Source organism: Carettochelys insculpta, chromosome 4, assembly GCF_033958435.1.
Source record: "Carettochelys insculpta isolate YL-2023 chromosome 4, ASM3395843v1, whole genome shotgun sequence".
NCBI lineage: Eukaryota > Metazoa > Chordata > Testudines > Carettochelyidae > Carettochelys > Carettochelys insculpta.
Window position 1 is genome coordinate 103,231,998 of NC_134140.1, and position 16,137 is coordinate 103,248,134.

The following is a 16,137-nucleotide window of genomic DNA, read 5'->3' on the forward strand; positions in this document are numbered from 1 at the left end:
TCGCCTGGATGCCCTACGCTGTTGTTGGTGGCGTCCCTGATCGTAACTCCACTGATATTGCGAGCACTGGGGTTGGTAGGCGTAATGCCTTTGTTGAGGGTAAAATTTCTTTCTCCTGTAAAGAGGGGTGTACATCCCCAGTGTTCTGCGTGTGGTCCTCGAATCCTTACTGGAATGTAGGACTGAATCAGTGGAGTCAGCGAATAGTTTTTTCTTATCAGATGGGAGATCTATGATTTTTGTTTGTCGATCTTTGGGGATGCCAGATGTCTGGAGCCATGACTCTCTACGCATTACCACTGCTGTGGCTGCGGAGCGTGCCGCTGTATCCACTACGTCCAGGGCGATTTGGACGCCTGTTCGTGAAGCTGCATAGCCCTCCTGGACTATTGCCTTCAAGACTGGTTTCTTATCATCCGGGAGGAAGTCCATAAGAGAGGTAAGTCTAGTGTAGTTGTCGAAGTTATGATTTGACAAGTGGGCAGCGTAATTAGCAATTCGCAGTAATAACGTGGAGGAGGAGTAAACCTTCCTCCCAAATAAGTCCAGGTTTTTTGCATCCTTGTCAGACCCCACAGACTTGTATTGTGGTGCGTTTGATCTGTGCTGCGAAGATTCGACTACTAGGGAATTTGGTTGGGGGTGGTTAAACAGAAATTCCATACCCTTGGATAGTACAAAGTACTTCTTGTCTGCCCTTTTGTTCATAGGTGGAATGGAGGCAGGGGTCTGCCATATATTTGTGGCAGCTTCCATAATGGCTTCATCTAGCAGGATAGCTATCTTAGATGATGCGGGGGGGTCTTAGGTTTTTGAGGAGTTTGTGATGTTTCTCCTGCACTTCTGCAATTTGTTTGTCCTGAGTGTGTGCCACCCTCTTGAAAAGCTCTTGGAATTGTTTGCGGTCATCTGGGGGAGAAATATCCCCAGGGACAACCGCCTCATCTGGGGAGGATGAGGAAGCGTCACTGTGATAAACCTCCTCTGGTTCCTCGGACACTTTGTGTGTCCGTTCCCTTGAGGGTTCTAGGGGGAGGTCCAACGACTCTGGACCTGTCCCTGCTGGAGAGGCCTGTGTTCTTTTCGAAGGGAGAGGAAGGATATAGGCATGCACTGAAGGTTGAGGCGGGGATTCGCCCCTCGATCTTGAGCCCTGGTGCCGATAATGTTTGCTGTGATATGAGTGGCCGTAACAGCAGGGGCAGGGTCCCGGTGATGGAGATCTAGACCATGACCGATGTCTGTATGTATTGCGCCGAGAGGAGTGTAATTGCCTTGATGATGTTGAAAACGGTGGGGATGCTCTATAGAAGCGCTCATGTGGTTCCATCATTGGAGCCGGAGTGAATTCCGTCTGCAGCCGTTGGTGGTTGAGAGGAACTGGCATGGACCGCATCACACATGTCACTGAAAGCGCGCGAAGGACCAACGCGCATCGGCGCATGTGCGACCTGATGAGATGCAGCTGGAAATCTCCGATCTGCGGCGCTGGGGCAAGCCCAACACTGAATGTGGAGCACCCACAGGGACCACTCAGAGAAGAACTATCCCTGCTGTGCTCTACGTGCAGGTAGCTGGAGGGCTGGGGGAGCTGCACAGCTTCAGTGAAGAGGAGATGATGAAGGAGGAGCAGCGGAGGGTGACAGCGCATGAAGTTCCTGTGGTAAGTGAATCCTGGGCTGGTGGTGGTGGTTTGGGGCTGTGAGGGGTTAGGCATGGGGTCAGCAGAGGGCAGTTTGGGCTTGCAGGGAGGTTTAAACCTGGGGGCATCTTGGGGCTATGGGAGGGGGTGAATGAGCCTGGGGGTGGTTTGGGGCTGCAGGGAGGGGGAATGTTAAGCCTGGGGGTGGGGGAGCAGGTTTGGGGCTATTTTGTGTTCAGCCCAACCAGAACATGTAAATAATTGCCATGTGGCCCCCTGATGAAAAAAGGTTGGACACCCCATGCCTAGAGCACTGGACTGACACTTAAGGGACCTTGGTGGATCTGGCCTGCTGGGTATCCCTGGACACAGCATGTCCCATGCCTCAGTTTCTTCAGCTATAAGATGGAGATCATGATACTAGTTTTAGGTTGTAAATATCTCCAGTGATGGAGATCCTAAGAACAAGCTAGATAAATGTCTAACAGGGATGATACAGATGGTTCTTGGTCCTGCTGGGAGGGCAGGGAACTGAACTTAATGACCTCTTGATATCCCTTCCAATTTGAGTATTCTGGCACTGGCAGCAAAAGAGATCTGAGGAAGGAAGGGGTCACAGACACGCTATATAGTAAGACATACGCATGCCACTCTAGGGGCACCTAGGCCAGCTCCCCTAGGGATACTACTAAGGAAAAAGTCTTCTTGTACCAATGCATGTGGTGAGCATATATACCTATGCTGTATGGACATGAGCAATCTCTCAGAAGAATCTAAGATATCTAATATCTGTAAAATAAGACACTACGTTACACTCTATTCACCTGGTAAGTTGGGAAGTAAGTCAGCCACCTTTCTATATGGGTGGCATACCATCCAGGTACTAAACATCTCTTCTGAAGAGCTCTAAGCTCTGATGGGGCTCGAGGTCCAGCAGTGATCACCTGATAGAAGCTAAACTTTAGAGCTGCAGGGTCTTCATGAGATCGTTGATGCTGTAAAAGAAAGGTAAGTTACAAGAATTTCATGGAAACCACAGTTCAAGTTCACAGAAATGGGACAGTATATATTTTGACAATGGTTTAATGGGCCTGTTTATGACTGATTAAATTACATTAGAAGTGAATTTCAATTAAGAAGTCTCTGTCTATATTAGATAAGTGATTGGTAAGGTAACCACTATTATCTTTCAAAAGATCTGACCACTATTAACAATAACAAACTAGCACGCACTTTCATTTAATGAAGTCGCATCTTATGTACAAAGTATCAGAGGGATAGCTGTGTTAGTCTGTATCCCCCAAAACAATGAGAAGTCCTGTGGCACTTTATAGATGAACAGGTATTTTGGAGCATAAGCTTTTGTGGGCAAAGACCCACTTTGTTAGATGATGTCAATGACGAAGTGGGTCTTTGCCCATGAAAGCCTATGCTCCAAAATATCTGTTAGTCTATAAGGTGCCACATGATTTCTTGTTGTTTTTTTGTACAAACAAACCCAGAATAACAAATGGCAATATGGTGACCCTCTACTTATGCAGCCGTGATTTATATTCAGATCTTACTCCCGCAAAACTTTCATAAAAGCGAACAGTAAACTCAGCTGGTTGTCAAATAGATAACTTCTACTTACAGGAACAAGCAAATCTATATAAAATAAAATATTATGTATATTGATCCTGAGATCCTAAGTTTCTACTTGCTCCTTATTTTTTCAAATTCCTATTGTAGTCAGAAGACCAGAAGTACTTTCTGACATAAGAGCCAGCAATAAGGAATAGGATGGGCATATGTTAGTTCTCTCTGGTTAGAGAGAGACCCCACTGTAGTCTCTGGCTATTTATCGGAGGGGTAGCCGTGTTAGTCTGGATCTGTAACAGCAACGAAGGGTCCTGCGGCACCTTATAGACTAACAGAAAAGTTTTGAGCATGAGCTTTCGTGAGCACAGACTCACTTCATCAGATGCTCAAGCTCATGCTCAAAACTTTTCTGTTAGTCTATAAGGTGCCACAGGACCCTTCATTGCTCTGGCTATTTAGAGACCCCACTGTTTCAAATACCTCATACATGAAAACAGATAGAATAGTGATTAAATTTATAGAAATACAAACAGATAAAATAATCATATTTACAAATCAAGTACAAACTTACAAGATGGAGCAGGACACAGTAGTTACTGAATAACGTATAATAAGACATTGGGTTTTACGAAAAAAGAAATTTTGGCCTTAGCGTGCTGCTGGTATTATTACAGTGGTAGTAAAGCAAGCCCATACCTTAACAAGTTTGAACTAACTGCACTGATGATCAGTACCACTATCTTCCTTGATTCCTGAATCCTTGATTGATGTACACTTCTATGCTTCAAATTAAACTAAGTTCCCACTGGAAAAAATCTGTGGACTGTATTAGCCATTTACTATTATTTTGTCTACTCATTGTGAATTACATTTGAGTTTAAGATATTCGAAGTTCCCCTTCAGCATTAGATTGGCTTGTAATGTTATGATACCAAACAGAGAATGGTAGCAAGAGTGGTACTTCAGTAGTACTGACTGAACTCCGAGGTAAAATACAGTACTAATCTTTATCAGAGAGGTAGCAGAGTTAGTCTGTATCTTCAAAGACAACAAGAAGTCCTGTTGACTATAAGGTGCCACAGGACTTCAAAAACAACAAGAAGTACTATTCTTTGTTGTATGTAATTAAAAATATTTGATGCTGATATTGGATTTAAATTGCAAGTTTTATTTTAACTATTTAATTATTTTTCCAGAGGATGTTGAAATGTTTCTGAATCTGCTTATGCTTTCATTTCTTTATCAGTCAGATATATAACTGTTATCATTCAAGCCTGATAAAAATATCAATTTGGTTATAATGTATGCCTATATGTTAAGATATGTTCCTTATTATGGTCAATTTACAAATATTTAAAAAGTTTACTCTAAATGCAGGTCTTATTCTGTGTCTGCCAAAACTGAGATAATAAGTAACTGCATGTACGTACCCCACATTTGAAAGCACAATCTGTGTAACTGTGTTCAGATACACGGTATTCGGATGCACAATAACTTGAGTAAATGTAAATTCTTTTCACGAAATCATTCACGCAAATACTTTTTGCATGCACATATGACAGCAAGAGTTCTGAACAAAATATGGCCTTCAGTATTTATACATACTAAAAGAGCGAATTCTCAGGTTTATATAGAAAGCTTTTTCTGTTCTTGGAGGCAATTGTTGGATGATGATCCGGTTTACAAATACAGACTTACGTGATTAAATTCCTGTGCTTTTCAGCATCTGATCACAGTCTGTTGAGAAGATGTCAGATAAAATTTGCTTTATACCTATTCAACTAGAACCTGCCTGTATTCTTCCAAGTCCCTACCTGATACCAGGAGTATGCTCGATCTGATGGGTTGATGAGAATGGTGATGATCTTGGCCTTTGGGATCAGAGAAGCTGCTCTTTTGGGAGCTTCCTCAGAATGGAAGTAGTTGGCACTTTTTTCAAATAGGAAGTCAGTGGTGACATTGGATGGCACAGGGAAGAAATCCATATACCTACAAAAAGAACACTGTCCTCAGAATTACTCAAACATCCTGCTTAGATTAAAGCAAAGAGGGTGGATGCATCTGTTAAATATCTTAAAGAATAATTCATAAAAAAAACAGATGTAGTCATTGTCAAGTAAAAACATTTTAAAAAAGACCTTGTTTTTTGTAGCAAAAGGAAAAAGGTTACCAGTGTAACAAACAATTTGTTCTCTTCAAATTAGTGGGCCAGTTTCCAAAGAACTCAGTCATTTCTTGCTCTGTCATTACTCGGTCAAAATTCTCGTCAAAGTCAATAGTAGGACTGAGTAAAAATGAAAACTTCTGAATTTAGCCAACTGCTATAAATATAAAACATGTACTTTATTATTCCTATTAAAGGACTGGATGGCATTTCAATTACACCACAGCAGAATATAATTAGAAAATAATATTCAGAATCAGAGTTCCTGTTATCAAATCTGGCAAGAGTTTGTTAACATGAAGATATTGCTTAAAAACTTTGAAAGAAACCTGACTACCTCTTCAGGCAAGAATGCTCCACCTCTTGGCATATCTGAATCACTATTCTTTTTATCACAGTTTTGTGACAACTCAGCAGCCTGTTTTTAGTTTGTTTAGTTCTGAGCTTTCCTCCCCCTGCAGTTATGTGGTTCCAGTTAGTTGCCAACAACCTGTTTAGCAACAACCAACACACCAGTTTTTACTATTTTTGATGGGGAAAAAGGTACTTGATGAATTTGGGTCTCTGTGTGTTTTTTTACCCCCATTTTTAATAATATAAAATATTATATACAGTATCTACTTTAATGTAATGGTTAAAATTACACAGTTACAAATAAAAAATGGTTAAAATTCACCTCACTGCACAGATCTTGTACTGGCCCTCTGCAAGAGGGTGCGGAAGGGAGAGGAGAAATGTATTTCACCTAATACAAAAACCTAAAAAATATAAAAGTAGGCAAGAGTCTGCACTGTGGTTGGTTGGCAATCAGTAGATTTTACCAGGCAACTCCCAGCTATTTTCTACTTGTAAGACTAACTCCTCACACTCAGCAATAAATGCTGACCCCCTGAACTTTGTAATAAGAATCTCCTGCAACAATTATAAGTCTATGAAAACCATAAACCTTAAAAGAAATTGTATGTGAATTTTCTCCTCTTGGAACATGTAACAACCTTTATGCTATTAATTTTATGGATGAGTACAAAACCAAAGGCAATAACTATTTTCCCTGACACCAAAGAGTAAAGGGACAGACTAAATATTGAGAATCTTTTATTGGCAATCCTTGCTTAATGCACTGTGTTACTGTTTTTCATCTTTGAACATTTTACCCGGCAGCACTTTTCGAAAGCAAGACCAACCAAACATATCTTTGTAGAGATCTCTGATAGCTACTTGGGTGAAGTGTGGGAAATAATATAGTGATAATGAGCCTTTTCTCTTCACTTACTCCTGTCTACTACCTTACTGACTGCTGAACATTTTCCTTGTTACCTGATCCTTGAAAATACTTTTAAAAAGGATTTCTCTCCCCTCAATGGCACATTTTTATTTTCCATTTGAAGCCAAGAACAAACTACTCACGGCTCAAATTCGCATTAGATTTCTCTTTTCAGTATTTTAGAAATAAGATATTCGACATGAAATATCAATCATGCAATGTTACACTCAACTTACAAAATTACTTTTATTGTCACAGCTTCAAAACACATGTAAATAGGAAACAAAGCATCTGCCAGAGAAATATAAGAGAATCTCATTCCTGAAGAGATGTATTATTGGGACAGAGACATGGCTTTCCTTTTTCTGTTATTCACACATTCTAAGTATATGAACATCTTGAGAAATACATGTAATTCTCATTAACTAGTATTGCCTCAAGATGAGAACAGGTATCTCTTTATATGCTGCATTAGAAGGAAGATAAATCCCTTGGGCATTTACTGCATTTCTGACAGAGGTTGCCATAATGTATTTATGTGCAGTTACATATAATTTTAGAAGGATAGCAGTAGTCACTTTTAAACCGTGTAGACACATTGGCAAGTGTAATGTCATTTTCGTATTTGAACAGTATATAAACTTTTATAGTTATACTAATAACCCATCTTACCAATCAATCCCCCTGTGGTAGTTATTTCTATTAAAGAACTGTACCTCCTCAAAGGTTTTTGGGCTGGGGGAGTTACTAATGATGGAAGGATGCATAATCAGGAACAAATACAAAGCTGTGGTACCTGAAAATAGGATGAAAGTCCAAAGGTTAACAAAGCATATACATTCTGTGGACCAGTTCCTCACCTGGTGTAAACCAGCCCACCTCCACTGCATTCAAAGATTCTATGCTGATTCACACCAGCTGAAATCCTGGCCCTTTAATACTTAACCAAAACATTTCAACAAATTTGTAGGGGTGGTACTGAAGACAGTTGCATCACTGTTGATGACACATCTACTAATGCTTTTAAAACCTGATTTTAAAAATAAATTATTGTATCTGTTCTGAAGTAGTCACAAAAAAGATTGACCTAAACTCCAGCCCTCTTGTTAAATATGTCAACAGTAGGCAGTTGGTGACATATGAAAGGGAAAAGGTACAAACTGTGCCATTTTTCTGATCACAAAGAGAAGCAACTATATATTTAATGAACAGTTGTGCAGCTTTACAATTCTACCTGTCCTATAGGGATTTCTTGACTTGCAGTGTAAATTCCACTGAATAACACTGCATTGCTGTAAACAAAGCACTCCTTTCCTGTAGAATAGGTTGAAGCTTGAGGGCCATGGAACTCTGTATGTTTTGAAAAATTACTCTATTTTTCTCCACCCTGCTTTAATAAAATCTTGTCAGTCACTGTCACCACTCTGATTAGCAGAGTGTTAATCACATCACTTCTCATCACTTCTCAGTGCAAAATCTAACACTCTCCACTGTATCTACGTTGTCAAACAGCATAACATGTTTTTATCATTTACATTATTGTACTAAACTTGGATAATGTCAGAAAATAGAAAAGTGCTATCAGATAAATCAAGGCTTATAAAAAGCTCTGAGTGACTAAAACAAATTCCCTAATATAATAATTTGAATTTGCATATCATCAGGCTCATTAAAATACAGTAAACTCTCACCAGTTTTCTGGGGTCCTATAACCAGGAATTTTGGTAATCGATCACAGGTTTTTTCTTTAGACCAGATATCTCTGTGCCGCTTGTCATCACAGGGATTCTAAGTGGAACAAAAGGAGTATCTGAGAATTTTATTTGTAATTATATTTTTTCAGTTTTTGTGTTGCTTACCTCAATCTCCAGTAACTAGCAGGCTACAAAAAATCATAGTAGGGAATATTATCTGCTCCTTTATTATGGACACCTATGTGCTATTTTATAAATTGTGTTCTCATTTACTTTGGTGTAAATAGATTTATTCTGGATTTACAGTGTAACAGACACCACTGCCTTGAATTCTTCTCCGCGTGGAGAGGAACCTTCAAGTGACCACGTTAAAAATGTTGATTTCACTGGGCTCTCCTGCTATGTATTAGTTTGACATAATCATTCCTGCTGCTTGCATTCAGTGGAATTATGTCCCGAGTGAATCTGGTCCCATGTACTTTAGATGTAAGAACTATTCAAAATGCGTATTGATCACTTGTATAAAAAGATAAATGCATTCCTTTTTACCTTTACGGGTAAGGTAAAAGACCGTAAGACAGGCTGCAGTTTTTAACATGAATGAGTGGTCTGATTACAGCTTTAAGATCTTATTTTGATCCTTTGCATTCACATGTATCCTGGCTTATCTGTGTATCTCCAAAAGGCATGAAGAATGCATGGTCATCCTACCTTACTCCTTAGAGTAAAACTACGCAGGTGTGTAAAAGCATGCAACAACACTTTCATACCATGATTCATTTTGCTACCAGTTTCATATATGGGCAGCAGCGGGCAAGTAGTGCTGTCATTAAGTAAAGGAGCTCAAGCTTAGGGTATGTCTATACTTACTGGAAGATGGATCCAGTCAGGGGTGATCTTCCAGGGTTTGATTTAGCGTGCCCAGGGGGACAAGCTAAATCAAACCATCAGGGCTCGACAGTCAGCCCTGGTGCCCCTCATTCTCGTGCAGAGAACATAAGAATGGCCATACTGGGTCAGACCAAAGGTCCATCCAGCCCAGTAGCCTGTCTGCTGACTGTGACCAGTGCCAGGTGCCCCATGGTGGGGGTGGACCAAAGACAATGATAAAGCAATTTGTCTCCTGCCATCCATCTCCAGCCTCTGACAATCAGAGGCCAGGGACACCATTCCTAGCCTTGGCTAATAGCCTTTTATGGACCTAACCTCCATGAATTTATCTAGCTCTCTCTCAAATTCTGTTACAGTCCTAGCCTTCACAGTCTCCTCTGGCAAGAAGTTCCACAGGGTAACTATGCGCTGAGTGAAGAAGAACTTCATTTTTTTAGTTTTAAACCTGCTACCCATTAATTTCATTTGGTGTCTTCTAGTTCTTGTATTATGGGCACAAGTAAATAACTTCTCCTTATTCACCCTCTCCACACCTGTCATAATTTTATATACCTCTATCATGTCCCCCCTCAGCCTTCTCTTTTGTAAACTGAGAAGTCCCAATCTTTTTAGCCTCTCCTCCTATGGGACCTGTTCCAAGCCCCTAATCATTCTAGTTGCCTACTTCTGAACCTTTTCCAGTGCCAGGATATCTTTATTTTAGGTGAGGAGACCACATCTGTACACAGTATTCAAGATGTGGGCATACCATAGATTTATATAGGGGCAGCAAGATACTCTGTCTTATTTTCTATCCCTTTTTTAATAATACCTAACAACCCATTTGCCTTTTTGACTGCCTCTGCACACTGCGTGGATGTTTTCAAGGAACTATCCATGATAACACCAAGATCTTTCCTGATTAGTGAAAGTTAAATTAGTCCCCATCCTATTGTAAGTATAGTTGGGGTTATTTTTTCCAACGTGCATTACCTTACACTTAACCACGTTACATTTCATTTGCCATTTTGTTGCCCAATCACTCAGTTTGATGAGATCTTTTTGAAGTTATTCACAATTTGCCTTTGTCTTGACTATCTTGAACAGTTTAGTGTCATCTGCAAACTTTGCCACCTCACTGCTCACCCGCTTCTCCAGATCATTTAGGAATAAATTGAACAGGATTGGTCCTAGGATTGGCCCTTGGAGGACACCACTAGTTACCCCTCTCCATTTATGCCAACCCTGTGTTTCCTGTCTTTTAACCAGTTCTCAATCCATGAAAGGACCTTCCCTCTTATCCCATGACAACTTAATTTACATAAGAGCCTTTGATGAGGTACCTCGTCAAAGGCTTTCTGGAAATCTAAGTATACTATATCCACTGGCTCTCCCCTGTCTGCATGTTTGTTAACCCTTCAAAGAACTCTAACAGATTAGTAAGACATGATTTCCCTCTGCAGAAACCATGTTGGCTTTTGCCCATCAAATTATGTTCTTCTACATGCCTGACAATTTTATTCTGTACTATTGCTTCAACTAGTTTTCCCAGAACTGACATTAAATTTACCAATCTGTAATTGCCAGGGTCACCTCTGGAGCCCTTTTTAAATATTGGTGTCACATTAGCTATTGTCCAGTCATTAGATATGGAAGCTGATCCAAAGGACAGGTTACAAACTAGTGTTAATGGCTCTGCAATTTCCCATTTGAGTTCTTTCAGAACCCTTGGATGAATGCCATCCGGTCCCAGTGATTTGTTAACATTGTTACTCTATTTGTTCCAAAACCTCCTCTAATGACGCTTCACTCCAGGACAGTTCCTGAGTTTCATTTCCCACAAAAACCGGTGCAGGTTTGGGAATCTCCCCAACATGCTCAGACGTGAAGACTGAAGCAAAGAAATCATTTAATCTCTCCGCAATGACTTTATTGTCCTTGATTGCTCCTTTTGAACTTGTATCATCTAGGGGACCCACTGGTTTTTTAGCTGGCTTCCTGCTTCTAATGTATTTAAAAAACATTTCATTATTTTTTGAGCTTTTGGCTAGTTGTTCCTCAAAATCTTTTTTGGCTTTCCTTATTACAGTTTTACACTTAATTTGGTAGTGTTTATGTTCCTTTCTATTTACCTCACTAGGATTTGCCTTCCACCTTTTGAAAGATGCCTTGTTATCCCTCACTGCTTGTTTTACATGGGTGTTAACCTACAGTGGCTCTTTTTTCAGTCTCTTAGTATGTCTTTTAATTTGGGGTATACATTTAGTTGGGCCTCTATTATAGCGTCTTTGAGAAGCTTCCTTACAGCTTGCAGGGTTTTTGTTCTAGTCACTCTGGCTTTTAATTTCTGTTTAACTAACCTCCTCATTTTTGCATAATTCCCCCTTTTGAAATTAAATGCCAGAGTATTGGACTGCTGAGGTGTTCTTCCCACCACAGGAATATTAAATGTTATTACATTACAATCATTATTCCCAAGCGGTCCTATAATAGTGACCTCATGGACCAGACCCTGCACTCCACTCAGTACTAAATCGAGAACTGCCCCTCCCCTTGTGGGTTCCCGTACCATCTGCTCCAAGAAGCAGTCACTAACAACATTGAGAAATCTTATTTCTGCATTTCATCCTGATGTGACATGTACCCAGTCAATACGGGGATTACTGAAATCCGCCCTTAATACTGAGTTTTATTTTGGTAGCCTCTCTAATCTCCCTTAGCATTTCAACATCACTATCGCTGTTCTGATCAGGCGGTCGATAATATATCCCTACTGCTATATTCTTAGTAGAGCTTGGAATTATTATCCATAGTGATTCTAGGGAACATTCTGATTCATTTAAAATTTGTATTTCATTTGATTCTACATTATCTTTCACATACATTGCCACTTTGCCACCCACATGGCCCATTCTATCCTTCCAATATATTTTATACCCTGGTATGATTGTGTCCCATACATTGTCTTCATTCCACCACGTTTCCATGAGGCTTATTATGTCAATTTCCTCCTTTAATATAAGGTACTCTAATTCTCCCATCTTATTAGTCAGACTTCTAGCATTTATGTAGAACTATTTTAAAGATTTGCCTCTGCTTATTTGTCTTCCCATCCCAGCTGTATTAGATTCTTTTATACACGATCGTCTGATCTAGCCCATTGTTTGATATATCCCCTCCTCTCTTTTTTACTAAAGCCTAAAGTATCTCTATCGATGGACTCTCCTCTAAGAGGAGTTTCTGTCCGATCCACGTGCTGCTCTGCACCAATTGGCTTTCTCCTATCTCTTAGTTCCAAATTGCTCTATGACCTTTTTAATGTTTAGTGCCAGCAGTCTGGATCCCCTTTGATTTAGGTGGAGCCCTTTCTTCCTGTATAGCCTCGCCCACTCCCAAAAGAGTCCCCAGTTCCTAACAAATCTAAACCCCTCCTCCCTACACCATTGTCTCACCCACGCATTGAGACTCTGAAGTTCTGCTTGCCTACCTGGCCCTGCGCATGGAACAGGAAGCATTTCTGAGAATACCACCTTAGAGGTCCTGGATTTCAGTCTCTTTCCTAGCAACCTAAATTTGGCCTCCAGGACGTCTCTCCTACCCTTTCCTACGTCATTGCTACCAACATGTACTACGACCACCGGCTCCTCCCCAGCACTACTCATTAGTTTATGTAGATGCCTCAAGAGAGCCACAAGCTTTGCAACAGGCAGGCAAGTCAAGTCACCATATGGTTCTGCCAGTCATCGCAAACCCAGCTATCTGTGTTTCAAACAATCGCATCACCCACTCCTAACACCTGCCTTTTCCTAACAACTGGCGTTCCCTCCCCCGGAGAGGTATCCTCAGTGCGAGAGGATACTGTAACGTCCTTTGGAAGGAGGGTCCCAACTATGGGATGGTTTCCCTGAACTTCCAATGGCTGCTCTCTTCCCTGAGCCTTTCATCCTCCTTAAGAGCACTGGGGCTGTCAGACTGGAGGTGGGACAGTACTACAAAAAATGTTTTGTCAGCACTTTTGCTGGCAGCGTTCTGCCTCGCATCCATGAAGCATAATGTTGCTGCTGTTTTGTTGAGAAAGGGAGGTTGATGGAAGAGTTTAGCTCAAATGGTTTAAAACAGAGGTAAGAAACTTGATTATATTTATGTGAATTGTATGCAAACAAACAGCAACGTTGTCAGCACTTTTTATTAAAATTTGCCATTTTTCAATAAACAGTTCTTAATCAGCAGTTCATTCAGTTACACTACAATGCAAATTTTTGAACTGCATGCTCAGTGCGCTACATAACTCACATGGCATTGTTTTTCTTCTTTGATTAGGTGTTTTATGCAACTAATTAACAGCAGTGTGAATTTCAAGCTGTTGATGGAAGATATTTCCTGACAAAACTTCCAACAGTGACTTTTGTTGACACATATCTGTAGTGTAACTGGTGCCTATGGTCAGTGAGTTAGTCTGTATCTTCAAAAACAACAAGAAGTCCTGTGGCACCTTATGAACGAACAGATATTTGGAGCATAAGCTTTCATGGGCAAAGACCCGCTTTGTCAGATGCATCTGATGAAGCTGGTCTTTGCCCACGAAAGCTTATGTTCCAAAATATCTGTTAGTCTATAAGATGCCACAGGACTTCCTGTTGTTTTTGTAGCCTAGGAGTATTCATGTCAAGTCAATTAAAAAGGGGTATGGACACGCTGAATGTGAATTAATTTGTGAGAATGAACATTCAGAGACAATTTGATGCAGTATTTGGGCAGCTTTTGTTTTAATGTGTAATATTAGATCAACATTAAAGAAAAATATTACACCTAGAATAATTAAACTTTCACTGATTTTGTGCACAAACAATGCTGCAAGGTTCACTCATTCCATCAATTGTTCCTCTGTATCTTCAGTGACCATAGAGTAACGATCATGGAATTTGATGAGTGTGTGTCAGTTCCAGGTACAGTTCAGACTGTGGATTAAGCTGGTATTCACATACTTGATATTTTCAGTTTGTTCACTTTTAAATAAAGGGTAAATAAGTCAGTGGAGTTGATACCATCAACAATTTGGGCCCAGTGTTGGTAAATTTCTTCCATGGCCAGTTCCCATTCTTATTGTTAATTATTTTTTAGTCTATTTCTAATATGCCAGTCATAATAGTATCTAGGCAACAATGAGCCTTACTCAGGTCTCCATTGAGTAGGCTAGATAAACTCCTCTGCTACTGCACATGGCAAGAAATACAATTTCCTTCATGGTAAAATATTATTTTTTTAAAATATTGCTTAAATTGCTTCATTCCTGTTGGATCATTTTGTAGCAAGATATGGAAGAAATTACAGAATAAACTTCACTGTATTTGTAAAAAACTGGTTCAGCCAAATAAAATGAGAAATCCCCATCATCTTTAAATTGTTTCCTATTTTTGTATGCAGATTAAGAACCTGCTAATGATATGAGAAATAATTACTTTAATATTTAAGATGCAGTAGGTGATTTATGAAAATATTAATACTTAATATTTTGTCTGATGGGAAGATAAAACAGAAATTATTAACAAAGACGACAAAATATTTTCCGCCCATCGCTTCTTTTACAATCTTACCTGCCAGAGAGGGTCCTTTTGCTCAGGAAAGAGTTCAAAGTACTTGTGAGCCAACTGGACTGGAGGCAGAGTTTGCAGTTTCAAGTTGGTATAGCTCTGAACAAAGTTGGCCAGATTCACAAAGGTGTACAATCCCAGGCGATCATTCCCATAGTTGGACAAATGGGTCATAAAAATGCTGATCTTTAAAAATCAAATAAAATGAATTACATGGTCTCTTACTGTGTCACCAGATGGCAGTACAGCCATGTGGAAGTTTGTTTTGAATGCTACTTCTATTTAGAACAGCGTTTCCCAAACTAAGTTGGCCACGGAACACTTTTCGTCTTGAAATATATTGACCAAAACACATATATGCCACCATGGTGGGTGGAGGGTTTCATACTGAAAAATTACTACACATAATGCTTAAAAGTTGATTTTAAAGAGTTAGTGTTTTTAGATGTCTTTTATTTTACAAAGCACAAAAAATAATAATAGAATACAATTTGAATGACCAATTAATGTCCTTGTGATAGGAGTTCAATCAGCAATCCCTAAAGCTTAAAAACATTTTTACAAAAATGAAACAAGACAAATTAGGTAAACAGTTTTACATTTTGTGATTTATAAATTTGTTGTTTTTACAGTAAACTACTGGAAAACAAAAATAAGTAACATGACAGTTTTTTTTTAATGGGAAGAGTGTTTTTGCATCTTTTGATCACAAATCCACTTAATATTAGGAACAAAGCTAGAGAGTTGGATCCTCATATCAGGTGCAGCATCACATGATTTCTCTGAACACAAGTAGTGCCAACACAACCCGAACTGAATGATTGTTTTGGTACAAGTTACATAATAATAAGTATACTATTATGAATGTGTTCTAAATATTAATATACCTACAATCTAAGTACTATTCAAATACCTTAGTATTTTTGATACACACAAGCTCATATTTAATATTTTAGAAGGAAACATATCACTAGTATCAATTTTTTTTTTTTAACGGAATGCTTATTCACATCACACGGGACACAGTTTGGGAAATGCTGATTTAGAACATTCAATAATTTTGTTCATCTAGGAAGAGTGTCTCTGACCAGTCTTGCTAAACAGAACTTTTAACTTCAAATGGACTTCGTGAAATCAAAGGGACCATTTGTGGATTGGGGCACAACCTTGTGTCTCCAGCTGGGGTGTTGTCTGGCTGGCTGGCTGACCAGTCAGAAGAGAGAGAGAGAGAGAGACATAAAACTGCTGGAAAGGGGGCCAGTGTGGTGGCTGACTCTAGTTACCCAGAAATGAGGGGTTTTAAAAGGTCAGCCTGTGCTGAGACCCTCCCC

At 39.7% G+C, this 16,137-nt stretch overlaps 1 protein-coding gene across 1 annotated transcript in view; it reads right to left on the reverse strand.

Moving 5' to 3' along the window:
* Positions 1 to 16,137, reverse strand: part of LOC142012127 (bifunctional heparan sulfate N-deacetylase/N-sulfotransferase 3) — a 101,116-nt gene that overhangs the window by 11,037 nt on the left and 73,942 nt on the right. Inside the window, exons 6-10 of the mRNA XM_074991957.1 lie at positions 14,810 to 14,992; positions 8,343 to 8,439; positions 7,324 to 7,447; positions 5,038 to 5,212; positions 2,467 to 2,637 (exon numbers count right to left, since the gene is read on the reverse strand). Of these exons, the coding sequence (XP_074848058.1) occupies positions 2,467 to 2,637; positions 5,038 to 5,212; positions 7,324 to 7,447; positions 8,343 to 8,439; positions 14,810 to 14,992 (750 nt within the window). The remainder of the gene's footprint in view (positions 1 to 2,466; positions 2,638 to 5,037; positions 5,213 to 7,323; positions 7,448 to 8,342; positions 8,440 to 14,809; positions 14,993 to 16,137) is intronic.